The sequence below is a fragment of the Chlamydotis macqueenii genome, chromosome 2, assembly GCF_036417535.1.
Source record: "Chlamydotis macqueenii isolate bChlMac1 chromosome 2, bChlMac1.mat, whole genome shotgun sequence".
Lineage (NCBI taxonomy): Eukaryota > Metazoa > Chordata > Aves > Otidiformes > Otididae > Chlamydotis > Chlamydotis macqueenii.
The window spans coordinates 18,241,903-18,265,942 of record NC_141557.1 but is presented as its reverse complement, the minus strand read 5'-3'; the positions used below and the strand labels follow the sequence as shown (position 1 = coordinate 18,265,942).

Below are 24,040 nucleotides of genomic sequence, written 5' to 3'. Positions count from 1 at the left end.
AGGGAGGGAGATGGCAGAAGGGAGGAGTGTTACACATGTAGGGCTCGGATTTGGTTCCTCACTCTTTGTGAACTGTCTTATCATCTGTGCATGTCTGTGTGTCTTTTTCACATGCATGACTCTTGCTTTGATGATCTGCAAATTAAGATTATCAGTCAATATCTGCTTGCTTGTCTCAGATTCAAAGATAGATCATGCCAGTCTTTGAAGTCTGTCAGCATTTGCAGGTAAAACATGATCCTGGATTCATTCTGGATCGATGGAGTGAAGTTGCGCACAAATATACATAGAAAATCCTACTCTTTTGAGGGTGCTTTAGTGCCTGGCCATAACAGCTTGTTAATGGTGGAATTGCAACCTTAACATTGCTTTTTTCTGTTTGTTTGGTGGATTCTAACTGGGTGGTAAGAGAACTAATTGCCATGTTTCTGCCCAGATGATTCTTGAAAATGTGGCTCTTTAGTAAGGAGATGAGTAATTTGTTAAGAAACATTTCTGTGTGTCTTCTGATGGTCTTTTTTATAGCCTGCTTCAAAACAAAATCTTAACATTTTAGAAAGAAAAATAAAATCTGGAAAATGAAAGGAGAATGGTGTCTTTGCAACCGTAGCAAAGGTCAAGTGTCGGAGAGCGGGAGCTGTGTTCCTTACCTTCCTGAGCCTGGGCAAACAGCAAACCTTTCCCCTTTCTGCACATCAGTTCTCTTTGTACTTTAAAAATGGCAGCTTAGTTCATTAGTCTTTGTAAAAAAAAAAAAAAGTTAACATTTGGTTTTTTGTCCAGAGTATAGGGAATTATGGAGGGTTTTTGCATTCAGACCCCCTTTCCTTGCTCCAGCAAGGGTTTATTTAAAAAGCTGAAAGTCAATGCTGTTTCTTTCCCTTCGATCCATCTGGCCCTACATCTCATCACGAAGCTACAGCCTGGGATTATTTCCAAAAGCAAGCTATACTCCCTAGATGAAGGAGCCCCTCATTCAGCTGCCCTTTTATTCCATTTTGATGAAGATATGTATCTCAGATAAACTAGTCACTGATCCTTACTGCTCTCCCACGCTCACTCAGTGTCTGTGGCTGTGTTTCGCACCCTTGGAGTCCCATGTTGTGCTTCACAGGCTCCGAGCACGCTGTGGAGCAGGGACAGTGTGGCAGCGGAGAGTCCCTAATGGGGAGAAGAGGTGGCTGAGGCAGCAGAGGAGGAGGAGGAGGGCTGCTTTCTAGGAAGTGGGAGACATTTATTGTTTACAGAAGCAGATAACAGTCCATCTACACTAAAAGGAAAGCAGACACCCCTTCCTGAGAAAATATGTGAATTGACTGGGGTCCAGCATGGGGGGAGAGACTGACGGGGTCTGATTCATGCCTTGGCTGCATCATCACAGGGTTGGGGGCTGAGGTTTTGGAGCTTTTCTTGAGGCAAAGAATAGCAGAAAGGTAGATGTGCTTTCAAAAATAGTCCAGATTTGTGGCTAGGGGTCAGAACTCTTGGAGGCTTATCCACATTTTTCAGACTCTCTGGTGGTTTCTGTCTGTAGGGTTTGTGAACTAAATACACTTTTCTTAAAAAAAAAAAAAAGAAAAAAATAGTGCATGTGGGAGGGAAATAGATGCTTGACTGTAGGAAAAACTGCAGCGCACATGTGGACAGATAAGTATTAGCATATATTAGACTGAAGCATAGAGTGGATACAGAATGTCATGAACAAGGACTGTTTATTTCTTGAGTGTTGCTTTCTGTTAAACAGCTCTTTGAAAGTCAAGAGAGCATTGAATCATACTGGAGCATAGCAAAAATGTGCAGCAGCTTGCTCAGAGGTGAAATGAAAAGTGCCATTGTTGAAGCACCAAGCAGATCTAGCTGAGCACGTTTAGGTAAGGTATAGCATTACAACGGCCAGCACCAGGCTAGAACAGCTTTTTGTTTGAGAATGTCTCCCGAAGCCTATGGCATGGCACACCCGATATAGCATGGCTGCAGCTGGAGGGGCCTGGTTCTTTACTGACAGGAATTGCAAATGTAGATGAAGCAAGAAATACGATTCTTCTGAAACTTTTTAGCGTATTTTAAAATAAAAATAGTGTGATGTAATTTCCATCCTTTAAAAATGCTGCGTTTGAGGTATCCGCACCGTTGGCAAAGGAATAACAATTTGTTGTTATGCTGAGCTGTACTTGCTCAGGCCCATTTGGAGGCTTTACTAATTGCAAAAACTACTGGAGATGAGAGGGTGGGGATAAAACTTACTGCTCTTGTGTTCCGGCCATAAAAACATGCCATGCCCTTTGGTACACTGAAAATTTGCCTTCAACAGGCAAAGAAAAGCATGCAACGCTAGTTTCCGCTTGATTTCATTGGACTTGATAGAATGTGTGCTAGTGGGAACAAATGATGACCAAAGTCCCTGTGCAGATACATTGATGAGTTATTTTCTTTTTCCTCAGAATTTTTCTTTTATTTATAGAGAAGGAAGAAAATCAAGTGGGGAATGACATAATGCAGTAGTTCAGGGAGCAGCAGCCATCTGAGCTATCTGAGCCCAAGGGACAAGGTGGATCTGGCACTGTGATTAGAAGAGTATGCAGGGCTACAGAGTGCTGCACTTAGAAAACTGAATGTGCCCTACTGACAGCTGGTCATTTTGCCTGTTGGCAGTGAGGAGGGGAAGGAACACATTAGAAAGAAAATTTGAAGAATATGGGTGTGTAAGTCCGAATTGCCAGAAGAAGCTGTAACATGACTGTTAGCTGATGAGCTGGAATTTGCTTGTACCCTGTAAATAAAGCTTCTTCCCAGGTACTTAAGACTAAAAGGACAAGCTTGACATTAGTGCTGTGTAGAGGAACAGTGTTATTTAACAAAGAAAGTCTTGTGAGGACGCTGACAATTATTCTCAGAGTGTGGCTCAGCTCACTTCCTTGCGTTATTCCCTTGTAAACACGGTCTTGCATAAATGACAGACTGACGGGGCGTGGGTGGATGCAGCATGGCTGGAGAGCAGCAGCGTGGCTGGAGAGCAGTTCTCTGCCACACCATTATTTTGTTTCTCTTCTTCTGATTTTATATGTTACTTGTTGGAGACACCTGATAGAAATAATGCAATTGTACTTTAAGCAGTAAAGCAAGATTCCCTATAGAAACCTTTTGCTCACACTTGGCAGTTTGACTGAATTTCTCTCCAGTGATAATTAATCAACAAATATGGAGTTCATGAGTCCTGTGAATTTGCATCATCTTGATCTCAGATGGCTCCTGGGAGGACAATCCCAAAGCTACTTTAAGCACCAATTTGATTTGCTGCTGTTCTGTGTAATCTGCACTTATAGCTTATTATCCTGTCTCCACTACATGTGGTAGGAAGCAGTCTTGTGGTAATGCAGTGCTTTGATATGGCTGAGGTTCCAGATGCACTGATATTGTACAGTCTTCCCTCAAAATATATTGAATAAGGAGGTGCCAGCCTCCTGTTAATTCTGAGCATTGGCAGCTGTAATTTTCCTTGTCCACCTGTGTGGAATATGTGCGCATTCAGTGGGCAGAAGAAGGATCATGTTTGCACCTTCTCTACTGGTGAGCTCAACCTGTGCTGCTGCTTGTTGCAGGCGCTGCAAACATGTCTGGGGGGAAGAACGCGGTGGCAACTGCGGAGTCAGCCGTCATCCATCACACCGCTGGAGCCCCATCGATGCAAGTCAGCCTACATGGTATGAAACGCAACGTGTCAGATCTGCGGCTGCAGCTGCATCAGATGAAGCAGCTACAGGTATGCTTACCTGGGTAGTGCTGGGAAAGTGGATTGTCAGCAAATGTCCTTTTCCTTGCTTGCTCTGTTTCTCTCAGTCTCTTTTGCCTTCTGTAGTAGAGTGATTCTCAGTAGCAGAGTTCTAGCAAAGAGAAGACCCAAGTATTACAGACGCAAAAGTATATTCTACTCTAGCATATGCCACTCGCCTAGTCCTAGAGGTATGAGAATTAGCTCAGTTTAACTAGCAGCAGCTCAGCTATTGAGAAATAACTTCATTTCTAGCTCTGTTTGATGACTCTAGACATTAAAGCAATGTTTATATTACAATCATATGAAGGCTGTGATTACAGTTTGGACACTGCTATGCTATGTGCTGTATAAATATGTTGGAAGAGCCATGTTCCTGCTCCGTACTGTTTACAGTTGAGACAATTTTTAAGTTCCTGAATAAACAACTTTGATGTCAGGAAACCCAAATGTAGCTGGGGATCGCTAGATATGCGTTAAGCCAGAGTTTGAGTCCTGTATTTACAGAATTCGTAAGAATAGCCAACTTGAGCAGCAAGGAAAGAAGATATTTCGACATTGCTGCAAAGGTTTTTTGTGCCCTGCTTACACTCCCTTACACTTACACTTTACCAGTACGTCCCTAACACGCACTAACACCTCAAAATGTGCAAGAAACAATAAGAACAATGAAGAGTCAAACAAAACATTCTATTGACACATACTGTCATGCTGCAAATGTAAATATATGCCATTAATCTCAAACACTGTGAAAATAAGCTTATGCAGCTGTACAAGTCTTCAGCCCTTCACTTGATTGGAACCTGAAGAGCACTGCATATTGTCTCAGAAGATGTAAAAGGAGGTAAAGCAATTTCTTGTAAGACAAAGTGGACAGCAGGGAAAGCTTTGATACTCTGCCAGTCCTCCTTGCCTGGAAAGTGACATCACATGTTTAGTATTGTAAGGCTGCATCTACTGCTATTATGAACTGGGTAGTTTTGAAGACAGGAATGGTACTATGTCAATTGATTTACTGATTAATTTTAGAACAGAATAATGGTAATACAGATGAGAACTCAGAACACATTTTGCCTTCACTTCCTTAACTAAAGGAAATTGAATTGTGAACCAGTCATAGGGCAAGGGAGCAGAAGGGTGAGGTAAACGTCAGGGTAAAGAATACGTGTCCAAGACTGAAGGTGCTGTGACAAGGTCCTGTGCTCAGTTTGCTGGTAATGAAGAGATGGCAGAAGGTATTTGAAGCAAACAGTTGTGTCAGCCAGGTGACCTGTGCCTGTGATACAGCACCCATGTATTTGCATTTTCAGTTTAGGATGAATATGTTCCTATAGCAAATGTATCTTTTAAAAGCAGTTCCCAGCAGTGCTGCCTACATGCTGGCCATCATGGTCCCCATCTAATTTCAAGACTCTGGCTTGGGGTCTCTACCCTGGCACGTTATGTATAAGTGCATATTCTTCCCCATTTATGCTGCAAACCACTGCAGCTCCTCTGTCTTTCTGTAACCCCATGTGCCAAATGCAGCTCTTGGCAAACTCCTACAGTCTGGCCACCAGCTGTGCTGAGCATGAGGCCTTGTAAACTGGGATGGAGGTTGCAGTGCTGCGCTAGAGGCAGTGAGCACATCGTTCTCTCAGGACCTGCTCACTGAGGAGATGGCATTTTCTCCAGCCCTGCCTGGGGGGGTAACCTTGCTTTTGATCAGATATAGCATTCTGGCACACAGGAGTGAAGAAACTCCTACCATCTGCACAAATCAATGCTGCCAAAGAAGTCTTGAGAAGGAAAAAAGGACATATCCCGAGTGTGTTCATTAACTCTGTCTGGCTTCCCTTATTTCAAAAGTGGTAGCAAATTCAGTACATTGTGCCAGTAGGAAGTGGGCAGATTTGTAATAGTCAGGTGGAAGAATGTATAGCTCAAGGGACACTTCAGCATATTGTATATAAGTTACATTCATGAGAGTGAGTTTTTGTCATGGCTTTCCTAAATGGGTGGAATTACTTTGAAAAAGAGCTCACAGTTTGTAGGGCAGCAAGTGAAACAGGTAGTGTTTTAAACTGAAGAGTGTTGAAATATCACATTTCTAATGCAAAAATTTTGCACTAAGTTTTTTGGGAAATAATTCTTAAGTTAAAGGGAAAAGTGTTTTTCTGTTTTTCCAGCTTGTTTGCCTAATATGTTTGACAGTACTTCATATTTTTCGCTTTCAGTGTTTCTCCTGGGTTGGCAGTCAGTTTGTTCCTGTTTTCGTGAATTTTTTGTACAGTGACAGACTAAAAGAAACACTTCCAAAGAACTGAAAAAGATGGTTACACAGGCACAAAAGATGGCAAGATAACTCAGTAACAGGACATAAAACTATATTTAATACAGTCCATGGTTCAATTTTCAGTTCGTTATATCACTGTAAGTTCTTACTCATTTGCTTAATAGAATCAGAGAAACACATGATGGAAAAGACCCATTAATTCATGTCATCTTTGTCTGTGCTGGCAAAATCCTCTTTTTAAAACATTTCCAGCAGCAATTGATCCAGATGTATTGATTCACACACTAGTTAAATGTATATGTTACCAGATGCAACTAAAAAGTTAAGACTGTTTCAGTCTGTGGTTGGATTTTAACGAGAAATTCTTGAAATAAAGACATTTGTGTCATGGCTGTTGCTAGAGACTAGATAAACTTCTTGCTACTACTAGCATCTTCCTTAAGTGCTCTGATTTTCAGAGATACTCAAGAAGGACTAGTTTCATGGTGCCATGGAGTTTTCCTTATTGGCAGAGATAGGCTATAACCCAGTCTGTGTCCCGGGTGCATTTGTTGTTGGTGGGACTGGAGTTTAGTGGCATTGTTCATTCTGTGCTCACAGATAATGAGAACTCTTAGTGGCAGTTTTGAAGTAAGCCTTAGAGTACATATTCATGGTATGTATCATTATCTTATTTGTACATTGGATTTTTTTTTGTCTATTCCTTCCTTTCTTTAATTGAACACATTTTAAGGGAAAGTAGCTAGATATGATTAAGGTTCAGCATTAGGAATGTGTATGCATGCATGCTTTTCCTTCAGTCATTGCATTATTTGCAGGGAAATGAGTGCTGCAGAAAGGATAGAAAATGTAATAATAATGCTGTCATAGATGCTATATGATACTCAGTCTCACAACTGTAACTTTGAATTAGAAATTCAAATATGTTTTGAGCTGCATTCTGGAATTGGTGAGACTATGTTTAATCTATGTTTGGTAACAAACTTTAGGGATTAGATAATTAGATTCTGCAGAGATCCTGATCTGCAGGCAGTGAGTCCCTGTTTATGGCTGTGTGCTGTGGTGTGTGGGGAGGTCCAGAAGCCTCTCCCAGCACGGCCTGGCAGGCTCCCACTGGACAGGTCATGCTTGTCTCCTAATGAGAATCAGGGCTGTGAACTGATACTTGGTTTTCCAGTTACCTGTCTCATAGATAATAATTGGTTCAAAGTGAACTAAACTGGTTGTCAAATTATTCTTGGAGTGGATGCCAGAGGCAATGCTGGGGTGCTTGTGTGAGAGCAGTGATAGATAATGGCTGGAGCAGTAGCTGAAGAAGCGGGAGAAATTAGGTATATAGAGAGTTTGATGAGGCTGGGAGTGAGAACTGAGGGTATGAATGTAGGAGAGGTTCCTAGAATTCTAAAAGAAACATGTTAAATTTATTTCTTTTTGCTGCTTGCAGTTATAAGTCCAGTTAAGGATATTTAGCAAGAATTGCCATTTGATGGTGACAGGAAGGCCTGCATTGCATTTCCTTACCTTTGGGCACTTGACTTTAGAACTTGGACACTGTTTTAACAAAGTTTCTTTTCAAGTGTAAATGTCTAAGGTTATTTATTTGGCTTATTTTCAAGCAAACTTAAAGTACAAAAAGTTCTGCTCTGTGGAATGAGAATAACTTTGGCAGATCCATAAAACTTCTTCCAGTTGAGGGAGTGGAGTAACTGGCAGAGGTGATCTGAGGGACAAGTGGGGTGTGCACTTAGCCTGGGAGTCTCAGATCTGATACCTGGCAGAAGAAAGGTAAGAATCAAGTTCAGTTCCGGAACATGGAGGTAAATGTGCTGCAGTGGCCAGAAACTGCCTCCTCCTCCTCACCTTCAGCTCTTCTCCTTTGCTCCTGCTTGCCCTGCCTCATGTTGTCCTTTGGCTGGTGACTATCCTGCTTAAACCCACAATTATTCCTGTCCCCTGGTTCCATCTCTTCTCTCTCTGTACCCATCTGTACCTCTCCTTTCTCATCTTCTGTCCCTGATCCCCAAGCATGAACAAACCAGGTTCTCCAGAATATGGATTTTCATAGAAATGGCAAAAACATCACTTTGATACCAAAATGAGTAATTTCCAAGACTTAAAGAGCTCACTCCAAACATTAAGGTTTGGGAATCCTCAACATACAAGTTTTTTTAAATGTTGCTGAGTTGTACTTTTGTTCCCTAATCTTGTTGTCGGAAATGGATAAACTTTTAGGACCGAAACTTTCTAATACTCTTTAAGCACTGCATAAATGGAAGTGACAAGCACCTTAGATGCAGGTGTCACTATGATAAATATATATCCCCTATATAGCCCTGTAACAGGAAAAAAAAAGTGTTCCTGCCGTTGCACAACCTCACACACACTTGATTTTTGTAGTACTGGGAGTCATAGTTACCAGCTGAGGAACATAGAGGACTTAAATTATGGACACCTGAGACTTAAGTCTGACTCTGTTACTGACCTTCTCACTGAGCTTGGATCAGTTGTTTCACATTTCCCAAGTCACTTCCCTGTGTCAAATTTCCCTGCTTTTTAAAGAGCTATGAATAAACTGTATGACTGAAGTGTTACATGCTCATTCACTCATTTATTCATTCATTTGTGTTTTTCTTCTTGAAAATATGACATAGTGAAAGAGATGTGTGTCTCAGCTATGCTGGCTTTGCTGTAAGAGGTTTTAATTTATCAAACCCAAACGTTAATCCCGTAGTGGGGAAAAATACACATATGCACTGTCTTCAAAAGAATCCAGTCTGGTATAAAGCAGCTGACAATGTTTATAAATCTGTGCTGTTTAAAATGTTTTCCAGCTTCATTTTTTTTCCCTAACTGCTAACACTTATCTTCAGCTGAGTTTTGAGCTAACAGCTCCTGCTTGTCACAGCTCGGACCCTCCTGCACACTTTTCAGTGAAGTGTTACCCTCCCTCTCATCACAGTTGTGTCACTGGAGAAGGCAGAGTCGGGCACAAGGACTGAAGAGCTGGAAGGGGAGAGCTGAGTTAGTTTGTTCCTCTAGATCCTATACTGATTGGAAAGAATGACCTGAACAAAGCCTTTTTTTTTTTCTTTTTTTTTTTTCCCTTCCTTTGATTCCCATGAATTCTCTTAAATCAACCTTAAAAATAAGTCTTTTTGCCTTACACTGTCTTCTGGGTAACCCATTTTCTGTGATTCTTCCTATTAGGCAGTGGTTTTACTTCGTGTGTTAAGTGTGGTTTGGCTGTTAAACCTGGATGTTTAGAAGACAGTTGAAGGTTTGATGCTAGTTTTAAAACTGGAACTTCGTCTCCCAAGTGACCTAAGTGTTTTTAAAAATCTTTCAGTATGAGATGGCTGCTAGGCTAACAGAGTTGTGTTCATGTTGCCTGTATCCCAAAGCTGTGACTAAGTGGAGTCCTGCTTATCCCTTTGAATCTTAGGATTTGCTTAAGAGTCTTAAACAGGTTTGGTGTGTGTGAGTGTGGAGCGCAGCTGCTGTAGGGCTACCCACAGAAGACTACAGTCTAGTTTGCTTTCTTAGCTGTATTTTGCTCTGCGAACTTAATATCAGTAAGAAAATTACTGCTTTAGGTACTTAACATAAGGTTAAGATAAGAAAGAAGGTATGAATTTTACAGTTCTCAGAAAATTACCGTATTTTAAAGGAGTTTTTTTAGTGGGTGAAGGAGGTATTATGTATTGCAGATGAGCTGTATGTCCGTCACCAGATTACACCAAATGGGACGATCCTTCCTCTGACGCTTGAGAGACTGAAAAATTCCATTCTGAGAACAGCCGTGCATTCCAACCTTGTCATTAATGTGTGGGATTATCCACCAGGCATGGATGGGCAGCGCGATGCATAAGCTTACAAGATATGCGCAAAGTGGAAGTCAAACTTCCGGCATCTTCATGAGGCATAATTAATTCTTGATTTGTGCTGGACTGAGAGGAATATTGGGCCACAATCCTTGCAGAAGTTATGCACTGAAGGTGGCATACTGATCCCGACATCTTTTGAGATCTGTGGATTAGAAGTTAATCAGACTTAGGCTTTTCTCACCCCCAACACTTCTTCACGGAATAATGTTTATAGGTAAAGTTAAAGAGGGAAAGAAGGCAAAAACTCTCTTTCGCTGTAGGGCTGTGTTTATCCCAACGTGTTTCTGAGCTCTGCAATGTATTCTGTTGCCAGGGATGTCAGTCAAGCAGGAAAAATTGAAGTTGATTTCTTTTGTGCAACAGCTGCAGAACCAGGAGATGCTGAGGGCAATGGTGAAGAAAGCGGAGCTGGAAATCAGTGGCAAAGTGATTGAAACGGTGAAGAGGCTTGAGGATCCTGTGCAGCGGCAGCGCAGCCTGGTGGAGCAAGAGAGGCAGAAATACCTCAACGAGGAAGAAAAGATTGTAAAGAAGTTGTGGTAGGTTGAGAAACTCCTTAGAATTTGTTGCTTTTGCCTGGCCTTTTCTGCCATACAGTAGTAGCTTTCACCACTGTCTTCAGTGAAATTGCGCTTGTGTATGCTATTTTAGCTACGTTTCCTTGCACTCATGTTGGCTTTAAAACTGCGTCTGTGTCCTAACTGGGAGTCATTCTTAGCACACAGCCCACTGGGTAAGTCCCACCAGTACAATGTGTTTCATCCTGTTCAGAAGTCCCCTGTAAAGGGACAGATGACTGTAAGGAACGTGACCGGCTCCTTCTGAAAGCCTCCTCCTACCCTCGTTCTCACCTTCAGCTTTAAGTATTATGTTTTAGGGAAGGAGGAAGGAATTTCCTAAAGAACAAATGAATGCAAAGGAAGGTAATGCATTTGGCTTTAATTATGAAAATCAACTTTCAATAGTAAGTGCTTTGGCTATTTCATGGGAGATGTACAGGAAGCTCATAAATAGGTGATTTAAGTTTAATTGTGATTAGCAATGCCAGTGTCCATCTAATATTTCTTCATTAGGATTTCCTTACACTAAACTGCAGTGAAAAAAAATACTTCTTTTTTGTTGTTGTGTAAAGGCTCTTTGTAAGACTGGTTTTTTCCCCAAAACTTTGGCTTACCAGGACGGTCCAGTTTTTTTGTTTAGTCCATGTTCAGAGTCAGCAGGAGGCAAGATGAAGCTAAAATCGATGAATAGTTTAGCTAGTTCTGACACTCACATTGGTAAGATGCTGTATAACTACTTATTTCTCATTACTGCATTTAGTTCACACCTAAAGAATTGCTCCATAATAGAGTGAAACTTTATAGTCAGCTTGTCATTGGAAATTATGATTGAAGAGCCATAGGAATGCAGTTATTGACAGCTAAAGAGAGTAAATCTTTGATGTTGATCAATGTGTTGTCAGATGAGTAAGACTTGTGGTAAAAATGGTGCATCTGTGAAGACAAAGTAGAATGTTAAGGAGTGTATGTTTTCTGTGAAGAAAAGTTGAATGTGTAATAGTAGTCCATGCTGGTGTATATAATCCTCTCAGCTAGATTGTAGCTGTAAATAACATTGTGTTGTAGTCTTAAGTAATTACTCTCCTGTTCATCACTTTATTCCTGTGTTGCTCATTGCCTACTTTCTGGATTGTTTGTTCTCTGTGGAAAGAACAATTAGTGTGATGGCTGTTGATCGCATTGCCTCATAAAATGGATATTGAGCGAGGTCAAGTGCAAATGGCATTAGTTGTTACAGCTATTCATGTAGGATATGGCTTGGATTGCATTATGGTTCTGTTTTATCAATGTTTGCATTTTTTTTCTATACACAAGAGTTTCTGCTGCTTCTGAGCTACTTCATTTGTTAATGTTATAGGAAAGTGTCTTACTTAGATGATTCATATGCTATAAATGTTAATTCAACCCTTTTAGAGATAGGGTAGAAAAAAAGGTTAAACAAACAGTTATTTTTTTATCAGCTATGACCAGTGAGATATCTTTGTCATGTATTTGCACATTTGCAGGATCAGAGCCCAAAAGAAAAAGCACATGTGACAACAATGCTTTAAGTTCAACAACTAATGGCTGTTAGTAATGAAGAGCATCTATCACAAAATTGCACATCAAATGTCACTGGTAGTATTCAAAAGAAGGTTAACATTCTAGATAGGCACTTTCAATTAAGCTGATCCCAGTGCAGATGTATAAACAAATGCGAAGCAACAGGGCAGAAAAATTACCATTTCTTAGTCTTTCAACTGTTGCCCTCTTGACCTTTTGTAAATCTTCAGACTAAATCAGTAGACTGACTTCATACAAGACAAGGAGCTTAAGGATTTCTGCAATACTTAGGAAAGTGTGTTTACTACTCTGAAGAGGTAAAGCTCAGCTTAAAAAGCTCTCCATTCTGCAATTCTGAAGATTACTGCTGGGAAATAAAGAAATAAAAATATTGGTAATTTCATGTTGTAAACAGCAGAAATGTTGGTGTACATTTCAAGTTTTCTGTTGAGCAGCTATTCATGACAGCGCCTACAGAAGTGTGCCCATGTGTGTCACAGCTGTAGCAGGATTACAGTTCCGAGACATCTAATGATGTCTAAGGAACGTTAAACGTAGTGTTTATGCACACTTGTAACAGTGAAATACACATTCAGAATGAACTGGGTAGGGTTTTTTTTCTATCTAGGCTTTTGATTCAACATTAGAGATCTCGTATGTGACGTTTCTGGGGTTGTAGATAGTAGCCTTAAAATTTACTAGACCAAGGACAAATTATGATGATAGGACACATTGATGTTGTGAGGAGCATGTTACAGGTATGACTACTATGTGTTGTAGATTATTATAAGCACTTTAATAGAGGGGTTTTTATAAGCACAGGATTTAAATTATAGCCCCAGCTAATCTGTCTAGTTGGATATGATTTATAGTAAGTTACAGTCTCTGTTTTTGTTAGGAAAAGTATCTTACTTTTTAGTAAGAATAACCTTGCTCAGTAAAAACAAAACTCCACTTAGCAGTCTTGGAGAGCCACTAGTAGCAGATACTTGGAAAAGGATATAAGAACATGGCAAAATGCTCAGAACACATCTCCTTGCTTTTAATGACTTGTAGCTCAGGGATTTTCCAAGTCAGAGATGGTATCTTCATATGCAAAAGCTCTGCATGGATTGTTTACTTTTTGTGAACTTATGCATTTTTTAAAATGTTTGTAAACTTTGTTGTGTGCAACATCTAAGCACAATGAATTCTATAGAGAAATTCTTTTTTTTTGCGTAGAAAGAACCTCTTTTTGTTTGTTTTTTAATCTTTCATCTGTCAATCAATCCCCAAACTCTTAAATTATGCACAGCAGAACATTCACCCTTGCCATGCTAGTCGTGATGTTATATATGCTCCCCGACTCCCTTTCCTCATCGTGCCTTTTCCAGCCTGAGACGTCCTAGTCTGCTTAGTTACTCCTCTTGTATAAGCCTTTCTATACATGTTGTCATCCTGTTGCTTTTCTCTATGCACTTTCTAACTGTAGTGTATGTCTGTGAGATGGGGCTGGGGAGAGAGGAGAGCCCTGCAGTAGCTATATAGAATGTGGGCACACCATGAATTCATGCAGTGGCATGGTGATGGTGTCCCTGTCCTCACGTTCCACATGAGCTTTCCGTTACAAATCCAACAACTCACTCACAATGGATGATTATCCATTCAAAGTTCATTACTGTGTATAAAAACTTAGGGTTTGAGAAGTTGTTTGTTTTAGGTGGGGTCGGTTTTGTTTTTATTTCTCCTCTTCTCACAAGCATTACTTTACATTTATTAGGAATTAATTTAATCTTTGGTTTTTTCCTGGTCAATTAGTATCAGGTGGTCTGTCTGCAGTCCTCTGCTCTCCTTTCATTTTTATTCCCCTGAACAATTTAATATCCTTTTGAGTTTGTTTTTTTTTTTTTTACTATACTATTAATCCTCTTTTCTAAATAATTTATAATATGTTGAAAAGCACCAGCCCTAGCACTAGTCCCTGTGAAACCCACAAGCAAACTACATTAGTTGAGTAAGTTGTTCATTGAGCCGTTCTCTTTATTTCCAGTACTTTATCCATGACAGAATTTCCTCTCTTGTCCCATGGCAACTTTGCTTTCTTAAAAGCTTTTGCTCAAATACCTTGCTGAAAGCCTTTTGGGCTATTCCTTGTCCCCATGCTTTTGTTGTTTCCTTCTGGATTTGTGAGACTTACCTTCTGTTTACACAAATCACATTAATTCCTCTCTAACACAGCGTATTTAGCCATTGGTCTACTAATTCTTTATTTTTTATTTTGGTATCTATCAATTACACCAGTCTCAGTGTCAGTCTCATCAGAGTACAATTCCCTGAATATACCCATCCCCTTTTAAAAAAATTATTTGTGTCATGTATGACACTTTCTACTACTCTGATGCCAAAGCAATTTTAATCAAGAAGTTAGATGCTTAGCATTAATAGTTCAACTGTTTCACCCCTGACTTGCTATTGAACTCAGGGCAAATACCATCTGGCCTGGGTGATTTGTTACTATTAATTTTTTTCAGTTTGTTTTGTAACCTGGTCTACTGATACAGCAATCTGAGACAGATCCTCTGATGCTTTTTTGCCTAAAGAAAGATCTCAGCATAAGAGTTTGCCTTGGCTCCCATGCGTAAAACATAGATGCAGAAAAATCGTTTGTATTCTATTAGCCTTCTAAAATGGCATTAATGTGAGTGTCTTGTCAATTGGATTTGCTCAGTCCAATCTATAAAGCCAAGTTGTTTCCCCAGTTATGGAAAATAAATGATGAAGACCGCTGAATCTTTTTCAAGCTTTGGCTCCTGAGGGCTGACGTTTCTTTTCCCTTGTAGTTAGCAACATGAAGCAGTGTAATATGGTATACCCTGAGTAATTTCAGGATCGGTTGTCTTGTTTGATAGTATGACTGTATGGAATCAAAGGGGTCTGTGATGACTCTTCTATTTCTGCTCAAAGAACAAAGGGGAAAGAAAGCCATTGTCAGCTACCTAGAAGTCTTTCCTTTATCCCTGCATTTCCAACAATCATAAACCTACTAAAGCATTTTAACGTTGTTCTGTGTTTTAAAATCATAGAATAGTTTGGATTGGAAGGGACCTTTAAAGGTCATCTAGTCCAACCCCCCTGCAAGGAGCAGGGACGTCTCCAACCAGATCAGGTTGCTCAGAGCCCCATCCAACCTGGCCTGGAATGTTTCCAGGGATGGGACATCAACCACCTCTCTGGGCAACCTGTTCCAGTGCTCCACCACCCTCAGTGTAAAAAAAAATCTGTTCCTCTTTCCACCCATGAACAAATTTAAGCTTCTACCCTTATCTTTTTTGTTGCCTGGTGGATGCAAATATCTGAGCAGCTGATTTTCCAATGCTCATGTACAAAAGGGAAGGAAGGGGGTACCCTGTGATTCCCAAAGTAGCACTGCCTAGTCCTGAGTGGCGGTATCAGGCATTAAGAGTAGGGAGGATGCATGCCTGTAGAGCCCCGTTCTGGGGGGGGCCTTTGCATCGGAGTGAGTGACAGAAAGCTGAATTCTTTCTTTTTTTCCAGCTCCTTCCTAGACTGTGTCTGTGCCCTTTATTGCAAAGGCAGACACAGAGACAGGAGATAGCTGCGTTATTTTAGCCTCTTTCAACCCGAGAAACGTTCCCTTGCTGCCATCGTGTGGTCCCTTGGATTGCTTCCTGCAACTACGCTTCTGCTGGTGTGGAAATTGTGACTCCCCTGGGCTTTCTTAAGGCAGAATGTTTGGGAGAAATGGTCTTAAAATGGGAGCAGGATCATTTACCTCCACTTTTATTTTTTTATTATCTGTTCAGAAGAAATCTGTGACTCTTAATTCAAAATTGTTTTAGTTTCTAAAGTTCTTTGTCTTTGGATTGAAATGGACTCTTTGATGTTCAGATCCTGATACTATTTCTCTGTGTGTCAGAAGTACTATTGTGTTGCCATTTATTGTTCCATATGACTGTGCTTCCACTTAAATTGACCTAAATGCAGAATGGTGCTCCAAGGGATTTTCTCTTTTTTATCCTTTACTGGCCAGCTAGGACTCTCTTTTCCTCATGTTGCCTATCCACAGAGATGGATCTAGGAAATGACCTGTCTGAAAATGAATAACTTTCTGCTGGATTTGCATGGCAGTGCTGGCACAAGGGAAGTGTGTGGAAATTAAAGACCTGTGGTTGGTGCAGAAGGCCGTCTTCCCCTACCCCTTTTCAGGCAATCAGCCCATATCTTGGTTCTCTTGCAGCAATTGCAAAACTGCTGCCTGAGTGGATGCGAGAAATGAGGCCTAAAATAAGGTTAAAATGAGTAGCCAGTTTGTCAGTTCAGAGTTTGCTTTGCATTGTTTTCTGCCATGCAATTAAACTGCTGCTCAGAATATTCGTGTTAGTAAATTTGGTATCTTAATAGAGGCAGATTTCTCTTAGAATAAATATTCAAGAGATGATCCTTTTAAGTTGTTTGCATGGGTGTTTGTATAGTTGCACATAATGCATTTCAGGGGTTTTTTTACAAATTTTTAAGCTTCTGTGTGGAAACTTCAGCTAAAGCAATGTGGGCTCAACCTTAAAAGGAAATAAAGTGACTCCTCCCAAAACAAAAATAAAGTTTATGTGTCTAAAGGATTGTGAAAATTTGTATGAAGTATGGAAGCACTTGAAAAAATATTGTGAAAGGTGATGAGGAAGCAGCACATGGAGCCAGAGGAAACACAGGACAGCACTGGTTGGAAAAAAAACATCTGAAGTGATTCATTCTTGAATCCAAATGCTGAGTGAGAGCTGCACGCTTGCTGTTTCAGTCTGGCTATTTGTGGAAACAGGACCCTGTATCCTGTCTGGCAGGACCTGGCAGATAAACAGGATTGCATCAAGGGGCCATTAGTGCCAGTTTTGGGGTTATTTCTTCACTGTTGGGCATTCCTTTGCATGTTACCAACAGTGAGAAAATGCAAGGTGCAAACCAGTACTGGACAGAGTGGTACAGCGTGCCTGTACCCTTCTAGGATTTGCATCCCCAGAGGGCTGGCTGTTAGCTGTGTTTCACCACCCCACCTGCCCTTTGTAGCACAGCTGCCCTGAGGTCAGTATGCTCTGCACATCTGCCGCCTGTCAGAGAAGTCAGTGACTTGGGCTAGTTTTAAGCCCGTTCCTATGCTGTGAGTGTGTGTCCAGCATCCTCACCTCCCCTCATGGGACCCTGCTGTTTTTTCAGCCTGTGATGTCAGATTTAAAGATGTCACAGTTGAGGTATCTGATTTAGTTTAGTCCATTCATTTACATATATTTGATTGTAATGCGGAAGTCCTGCTTACGTTTTATGTCCACTTTGTTTGTTTTGCCAGTGAGCTGGAGGCATTTGTTGAAGACCTAAAGGGGGACTCCACTGCTTCCAGCAAGACAGTTACACTGAAAGATGTTGAAGATGGAGCCTTTCTTTTGCGTCAAGTGGGAGAGGCTGTTGCCACTCTGAAAGGTATGTACTTTTCCTTTTTTCCTTTTGATTCTTTTCTTTTAACCACAGTAACTGAGAACAGTTGTGCCTTTGATCTGGGTGAATTAACGTTCACTTCCAAAAAGATTTAAAGTTGGGATTAAGGAGCTTGTTGCATGGCCCCTGGAGAGAGGTGGACACTCAACTATTTAACATTCAGCTCATTATCCATTTCTTCGCAGACCTTTTGTCATTTCCTCTTGAGCTTCATGGTTGTTGTTTTTACAGGGGAATTCCCGATATTGCAGAATAAAATGCGTGCGATTCTCCGGATTGAGGTAGAAGCCGTGAGGTTCCTAAAGGAAGAACCACACAAGCTAGACAGCTTGCTGAAACGTGTGCGCAGCATGACCGATATCCTTACCATGCTCAGGAGGTGATGATTTATTTTTCTCTCTTCAAAACTAACGAATTTCCTCAAGCAGGGCTAGAACGGCTTTCAGTTGTGGGTTCTCCCCCTCTCCCCAGGCAATTTTCAGAAATGCAACTTGTTTGCAGTATTTTATAAATCCTTCCTCGAGCCCTCTCAAGGGAAATCAAATTAGCCTTTCGTGTGCTTTGTGCAGTGGTTCTGTTCTGACCAACAGCCCAGTTGTCAAGATCCTGTGACTGAAACTAGTTCACTCTGAACTCAGCACTTCCAGATTTGGGAAGTACCTGGATGAAAAAGCTTACAGAGTGGCATCAGTCCCATATCTGAGCTAATTAAATGTAGGCGTTAACAGCAATCTAAGCTAATAGAAAAATTCTCTGATAATGAAAGTGGATCCCCGAAAGTGTAGCTGTGAGAAATAAAACAGGGAAAGATTCTAAGTCGATAAAGATATCATAAACTTTTAGAAAGAAAGAAATATTTTTCAAGGTGCTTATGAATTTGTGCAAATTCTTTATTCTGTTCTTTGTGAGGAAGATGCATTAGAGAAAGTTGAAATATTAGATAAAGTTTGTGTCCACTAAGTGCCAGTGTTCAACTGTGTTTGTTGGAATGTATAAGCAGCAAATGACTGATTTACGTGAGGCAATAGGCATTGGATTTAATTCCTACTCAAAGCCAGTGAATCAGGCCGAACTGTCAGTGGTGGTGGTCTCAATTTTACTTCAAATATAAGAAAATGTAAGTCATAAGCCTGTTGTTGCTGCCTTTAGTCTAAGGAATGTAGGGTTGTCATTGTTTCCATATATCCTGGAGCATATGTAAAATGGATTTGCCAGCTCTGGCAGATGGATGAAATGGTTTATGTAGCAGGTCTTCCAAGAGCCATCACTTATTTTTCCATGTAGATAAACATCTATATCCTTTCATATTAGTTTCCTTTTCTTAAAAATGACTACAGTTATTTCTTGTCTCACCCTGTTTGGGAAAAAAAAAAAAAAAGACAAACAATAAGCTATGCATGCCAAAGTTTTACCAAAAGTAGTATTTTGCAGTGAAATTACGTATTAAGCCTCATGAAGAGTGCTTCAGTAATGGAAAACTGATAGCATTTGATGGCTAGCTACACTCTGAAACTTAGCTGTTTCACAGCTAGCTGCCAGAAATCTTTACATCCTCAGCTCATTCTACTTCAAACTCTTGACAGACAAGACCTTTGTGAAGTATCACTTGAAGGCTTTGTTTTGGCTATTTGCTAGGCTGCTACCTCACATGCTGTGGAGCTGCCACTTTCCGTGCTAACAATCCACGAAGATCTTGTTTGGCTAGATACAGTGTATAAAATTTAAGTAAACTGATTTCCACTCTCCCTCTAAAATCAACCCACCGTAACTCATGGTTCAGTCAAAAAAGTGCCAGTACTTTGTGCCAGAAGGTTTGTAAACATTCTTAAAGGGAAAAACATCCTAATTAGAGTGGCCTCTTTAAAACTCTGAGTCCCTGACTGAGAGAAAGCTATAAAGTCACACAACTGAGAGCATCAGGAAGGAAAAACACCATTTTTATGTTTTTGCTGTAGATGCTTTTCCCTTGCAAAAGTTTGTTAAGTCTTGCTCGTTATTGTTCATGACTTGCCTGTATGCTAACCATGTGCTGCACTGTTGTGTTCAATCTGGCTGGGCAGACATGTTACAGAAGGACTCCTAAGGGGTGTGGATCCATCCCAAGGCATGCAATACTCTGCTATGGAAAAGGCCACTACAGCTGACACTTTGAAAAACCAGGAGGAGCTCAAGCATACCCAGGGACATGCACAGCAAAACCTCACAGCGATGGCATCAGAGTCCCAGGTGTCATCAGTCAAGTCAGAAGTCGTCCCCTTCTCGACAATGACGGTCCATCACGCGCAGAGCTCGCCTGTTGTCATCCATCAGTCTCAGCACTCGTCAGCCCTGGTCAACCATGCCCAGGGTTCACCCACTGCTGCCAGCCACAGCGAAGGTGCGCCGGCAAGTGGCAACCTCTCGGCCACCCCACCAGCCCCCCAGCAAGAGCCTGCAACAGTATCCCAGCCCACGCAAGCCACGCCAGCACCACAGGTCTCTGTCAATGGCACCACCATGCAAAGTCTTTTCATTGAGGAAATTCACAGTGCTAGTACGAGAAACCGAGCTGTATCAATTGAGGTATGGTGTATTCTACTCAACCAGTTGTCCTCTCTTTGGGTCTGAGCTCCCAGCCTCACTCTTAAGACCGCAGGTGGGATTTTTCAAATGCATTTTGGGGATTTATATGCTTAATCCCTAACTACTCCATGCACTGCTGAACGTACTCTCTGATTTTAAATGCAACAGGATAGTAACATGTAACCAAAATGAGTTACTGTGTAACTTTTAGTAAAAAAAAAAAAGTAAAAATTATTTTTTTAGAATACCATATTTTTGAACAATAACATACGATTCTTTGGCAACACTTCCATCAGTGGGTTTAATTCACTCTTTAAATCTCCATATCCTTCATTGTGGAGAGGTAGAATTGAAAGAGTGTGAAGTTCTAGTGGTTTCATACAAACATATTGAGAAAACCCACAAGTGAACTGATGTCTGATTACAGACATGCACTTTAAGCACCAGTGTGATATAATAAGGCAGTGACTGAGACTTAGATTTTGCCTTTGTTCCTTTAGTGAGCAGTGGCCACTGTCAGTCTGTCGTGTGTTTGTGCCATATCTAGCACAATGAAAGTCAGAACCAGTGTACAATTAGTGTTAATATATTTCCTCTAGTTGCTGACTAGAATGGAAAGAATCTATCCATATTGACCTATAATGTTTACACATGGATTTTTTTTTTAAAGCGATCATAACAGAAATCAGAGAAATAAGTAGGTGCTTTACTTTTTTGTCTAGAAAGCTGAAAAGAAATGGGAAGAGAAAAGACAAAACCTCGATCACTATAATGGAAAGGAATTTGAAAAGCTCTTGGAAGAGGCCCAGGCCAATATAATGAAGTCAATTCCTAACCTGGAGATGCCTCCCCAGCCAGCAGCCCTGCCTAGAGGGGATGCAGTGGAAAAGCTAGAAGTCTCAGGTAAGGTTTGCTGGAGTAAATGGTGCTAAAGAATTGCATATCTGGAAAAGAGAGGTTATTTTTCCTACTTTTTAGAATAGTTTCAGTTTAGATTTCTGTGTTCTTGATCATACCTGTGAGGTATGTCCCTGAGGTCCTGTGGATAGGATGCAGTGATTTTGGAGATGCCAGTGTGAGTAACCAGATTAATATGAATTTCCCCGTATTGCAACTGAGAGAGTGAGTTTGTCCTCTGGAGATAAAGAGTCCTCAGGAGCAGGAGAGTAAGAATACACCTTTCTTTTGACAGAGATGAGAGTATCTGTATACTATACTGTATCTGTATCTGGGATACTGTGTTCAGTTTTGCACTTAAAAGTTTAGCATTACAGAGAGCTCTTGAAAGAACCACAAAGAATTTGAGCACAAATGATCTTATCATCAGAAATCTAAAAAGCTCTTTTTGTAGACGTATTTGTTATCAAAAGAAGATCAAGACGTGCCTGAGGTTTCTGAGGGTAAGGAGGCCTTTTAACTTTTCAGAACATGTTCTGACAAGTTCCAGCAATTGGAAGCTGAAGCTAGAAAAAGCCACATTAAAAATTAGCTGTCAAATTTTAACATTTAGAGTAACTGATCACTGAAGTTTAATTATGAACATACAGGATTCTCTGCCACTTCAGATCTTTAAGCAATATTGTGTGTGTTTCTGAAAGGCTGCTCAGGCACAAGCTCTGTGCGTGATGCAAGAGCTACTTAAAGAAATCCTTGAACCTATGTTAAGTGGAAAGTCAGACTATTTGATCTTAATGATCCTTGCTAACTTAATAATCTTAAGCTACAAATACAGCCAGTGTTTTAGGTGAGTCCCTCGGAGGTCTGAATATGACCTGTGATGCAACGTACCTGAGTTGTCTTAGGGAAGTCGATAGATATGTAGGAATGAATGAGAATAACTTTCACAGTAAGCATTCTGGCTTTCCACAGCTGTGATATAGGTATACCGAGTTTCAAGCTGAACATGAGTCAGTCTGTGACCTTGTAGCAAAAAAGGCAAAGATCGTAATGAGATGAACAGGAATATATACAAGACACATGAATCTGCCCAGCAGTGGTGAGCTCTTAGGTAGAAATTACAAGACTCAATGTTTTAGACTTCAAGGAAGACTGAACAAATAGGAAGGAGTCAAGAGGACTGTGAAGATAATGACCAGAGCTCTAAAAAACGTGATCTCTGGGGAACAAAAGTGAAAGAAATGGTTTTGTTTAGCATGAGGAAGCAAAGGCTGAGGAAGGACAAAGCAATCTCTGAATACATAAAAATCTGCTTAAAAATAAAAGACCAACTTGCTTTGTGTGGGAAGGACAGCACTAGAAGCTGGCAATTGCAACCAGGAAGGTCCAAGTTAGCTATTAGGAGAAAACCTCATAATGATAAGGAAAGCAAGGCACTGAAGAAGGCTGTATGAGGCAGTGAGGAAGATGTAAGATCCCCATTGTTGCAGAGAATGGCTTAGACTATTATTGCTCAAGAATTACATAGGTAGACTTACTTTGTGCTAGCAGCATGATGGGGCGTCCTTCCAATCCTATTTCTTTTGCAATTTAACGTACAAATCTGTGTCCGAATTTCTTCAAAGTTCAAGGAGCAAAGAAGATACCTCAGCCAAACCTTCGATTTACCTTATTAGCCAGACATGAGTCAGGCAATGGGAGATACTGTCTGTGGGCAGCACAGTGGGCAGCCACTTTCTGCAGTATGCTAGCACTCACCTGGCACCTCTGATCGATATTAGGGGGAATATCTCAGTCTCCCCCTTTTCATATTCATTATGGACCTTTTATCCAGTAATTCCTCTGTACCTGCTTATACTATTTGAATCACCACTGCTGCGAGAGCAAGCTCCAGGAGCTCACTCCCCATCCCATGAAGGCGCATTCCTTCATCTGTTTTAAAATTATCTTGTACCGGCTTCACCAAGTTCCCCATAGTTCTAATATTCTCTGATTTGGAAACAACAGCTCTGCATTCCCTTTATAAAATTGTGAAGGCTGTGGTTAAACGTTGATCGTATCCTGGACTTCTCAGCCTGCCCTGTGGGCTCCAGACCACAAGCTTGCAGCCTTTGTGGTCTCTGCACCTAGGCCAGCTGCTCCCTCCCCAGGCTTGTTTCAGTTGCCCTTGTCTAACTCCACTGTGTCCTCCTGGAGCTGTGGACACCAGAACTGCGTCCTGCACTCAAGGTGTTGGCATACCCGGGTTGTAGATAGCTGCAAAATGATCCCCTGGGGCTTGTGTACACAAACTCAGAGAGAATTTGGGAAGAGTGTTTTCAGATCCAGCATTTTGTTCTGGGTGCACCTTTAGCCCTGACAAGTTCTGTCTCCTTGGATATTTCACAACATACATGTTTAACATAAATTCTCATAAAACCTCATAAAATAATTTTAGAATTCTGTCACCGTTCAGTGAGCTTACTGGCTATCATATAATGTGTGGCATAAATAGAAAATGTCAGTGAAAATGAATACTGTATGGGTGCAGTGAGCTGTGACATCTTAGAAACTGCAGAACACAATAGCAGAGAAGTTTTGTAACTCACATACTTAACTAATCCACTTCCAGAATACAATTTTGCACAGTGTGTAGCCAGCAGATTTAAGGAGAAATTTGATGAGATTGAGACATTTGCCTTCTGTTGTGCATAATGAATCCTATAATAGTAACATAAATAAGGAAACAGCAAAACATTTCTGATTAAATATCTTATATGCCACCCAACTCTTGAATGATTCAAGATGAAAATTTCAATATCAGTCTGCTATAGACTGGAAAACTGAGCCACATCAGAAAAGAGAGACCACCTACCTACTAATACAGTGCGTAAGACATTTTGGCCATAAATTAGCAAATTCCTCTGTTGGCTTTGCTGCAGAAGCCAGATAGATCACGTTCCTGGAATATGTTGTCTCAGCCATTCTCCACACAGAACCCAATTAAGACACTCTTTTTTTATTTTCCCCCTTGCAAAACACAAAACAAAGTAAAATTACACACTTCACGCAATTTTGCAGATGACTCTGT

The 24,040-nt window shown here is 40.8% G+C and overlaps 1 protein-coding gene across 5 annotated transcripts in view; it reads left to right on the top strand.

Annotated features, from left to right (window-relative positions):
• KIAA1217 (KIAA1217 ortholog) overlaps positions 1 to 24,040 on the top strand; it is a 186,298-nt gene that overhangs the window by 146,315 nt on the left and 15,943 nt on the right. For all 5 annotated transcript variants that reach the window (XM_086742161.1, XM_086742157.1, XM_086742158.1 and 2 more), the window contains 6 exons: positions 3,600 to 3,760; positions 10,292 to 10,467; positions 17,366 to 17,496; positions 17,743 to 17,890; positions 19,572 to 20,073; positions 20,796 to 20,976. In XM_086742161.1, coding sequence (XP_086598287.1) covers positions 3,600 to 3,760; positions 10,292 to 10,467; positions 17,366 to 17,496; positions 17,743 to 17,890; positions 19,572 to 20,073; positions 20,796 to 20,976 — 1,299 coding nt within the window. The remainder of the gene's footprint in view (positions 1 to 3,599; positions 3,761 to 10,291; positions 10,468 to 17,365; positions 17,497 to 17,742; positions 17,891 to 19,571; positions 20,074 to 20,795; positions 20,977 to 24,040) is intronic.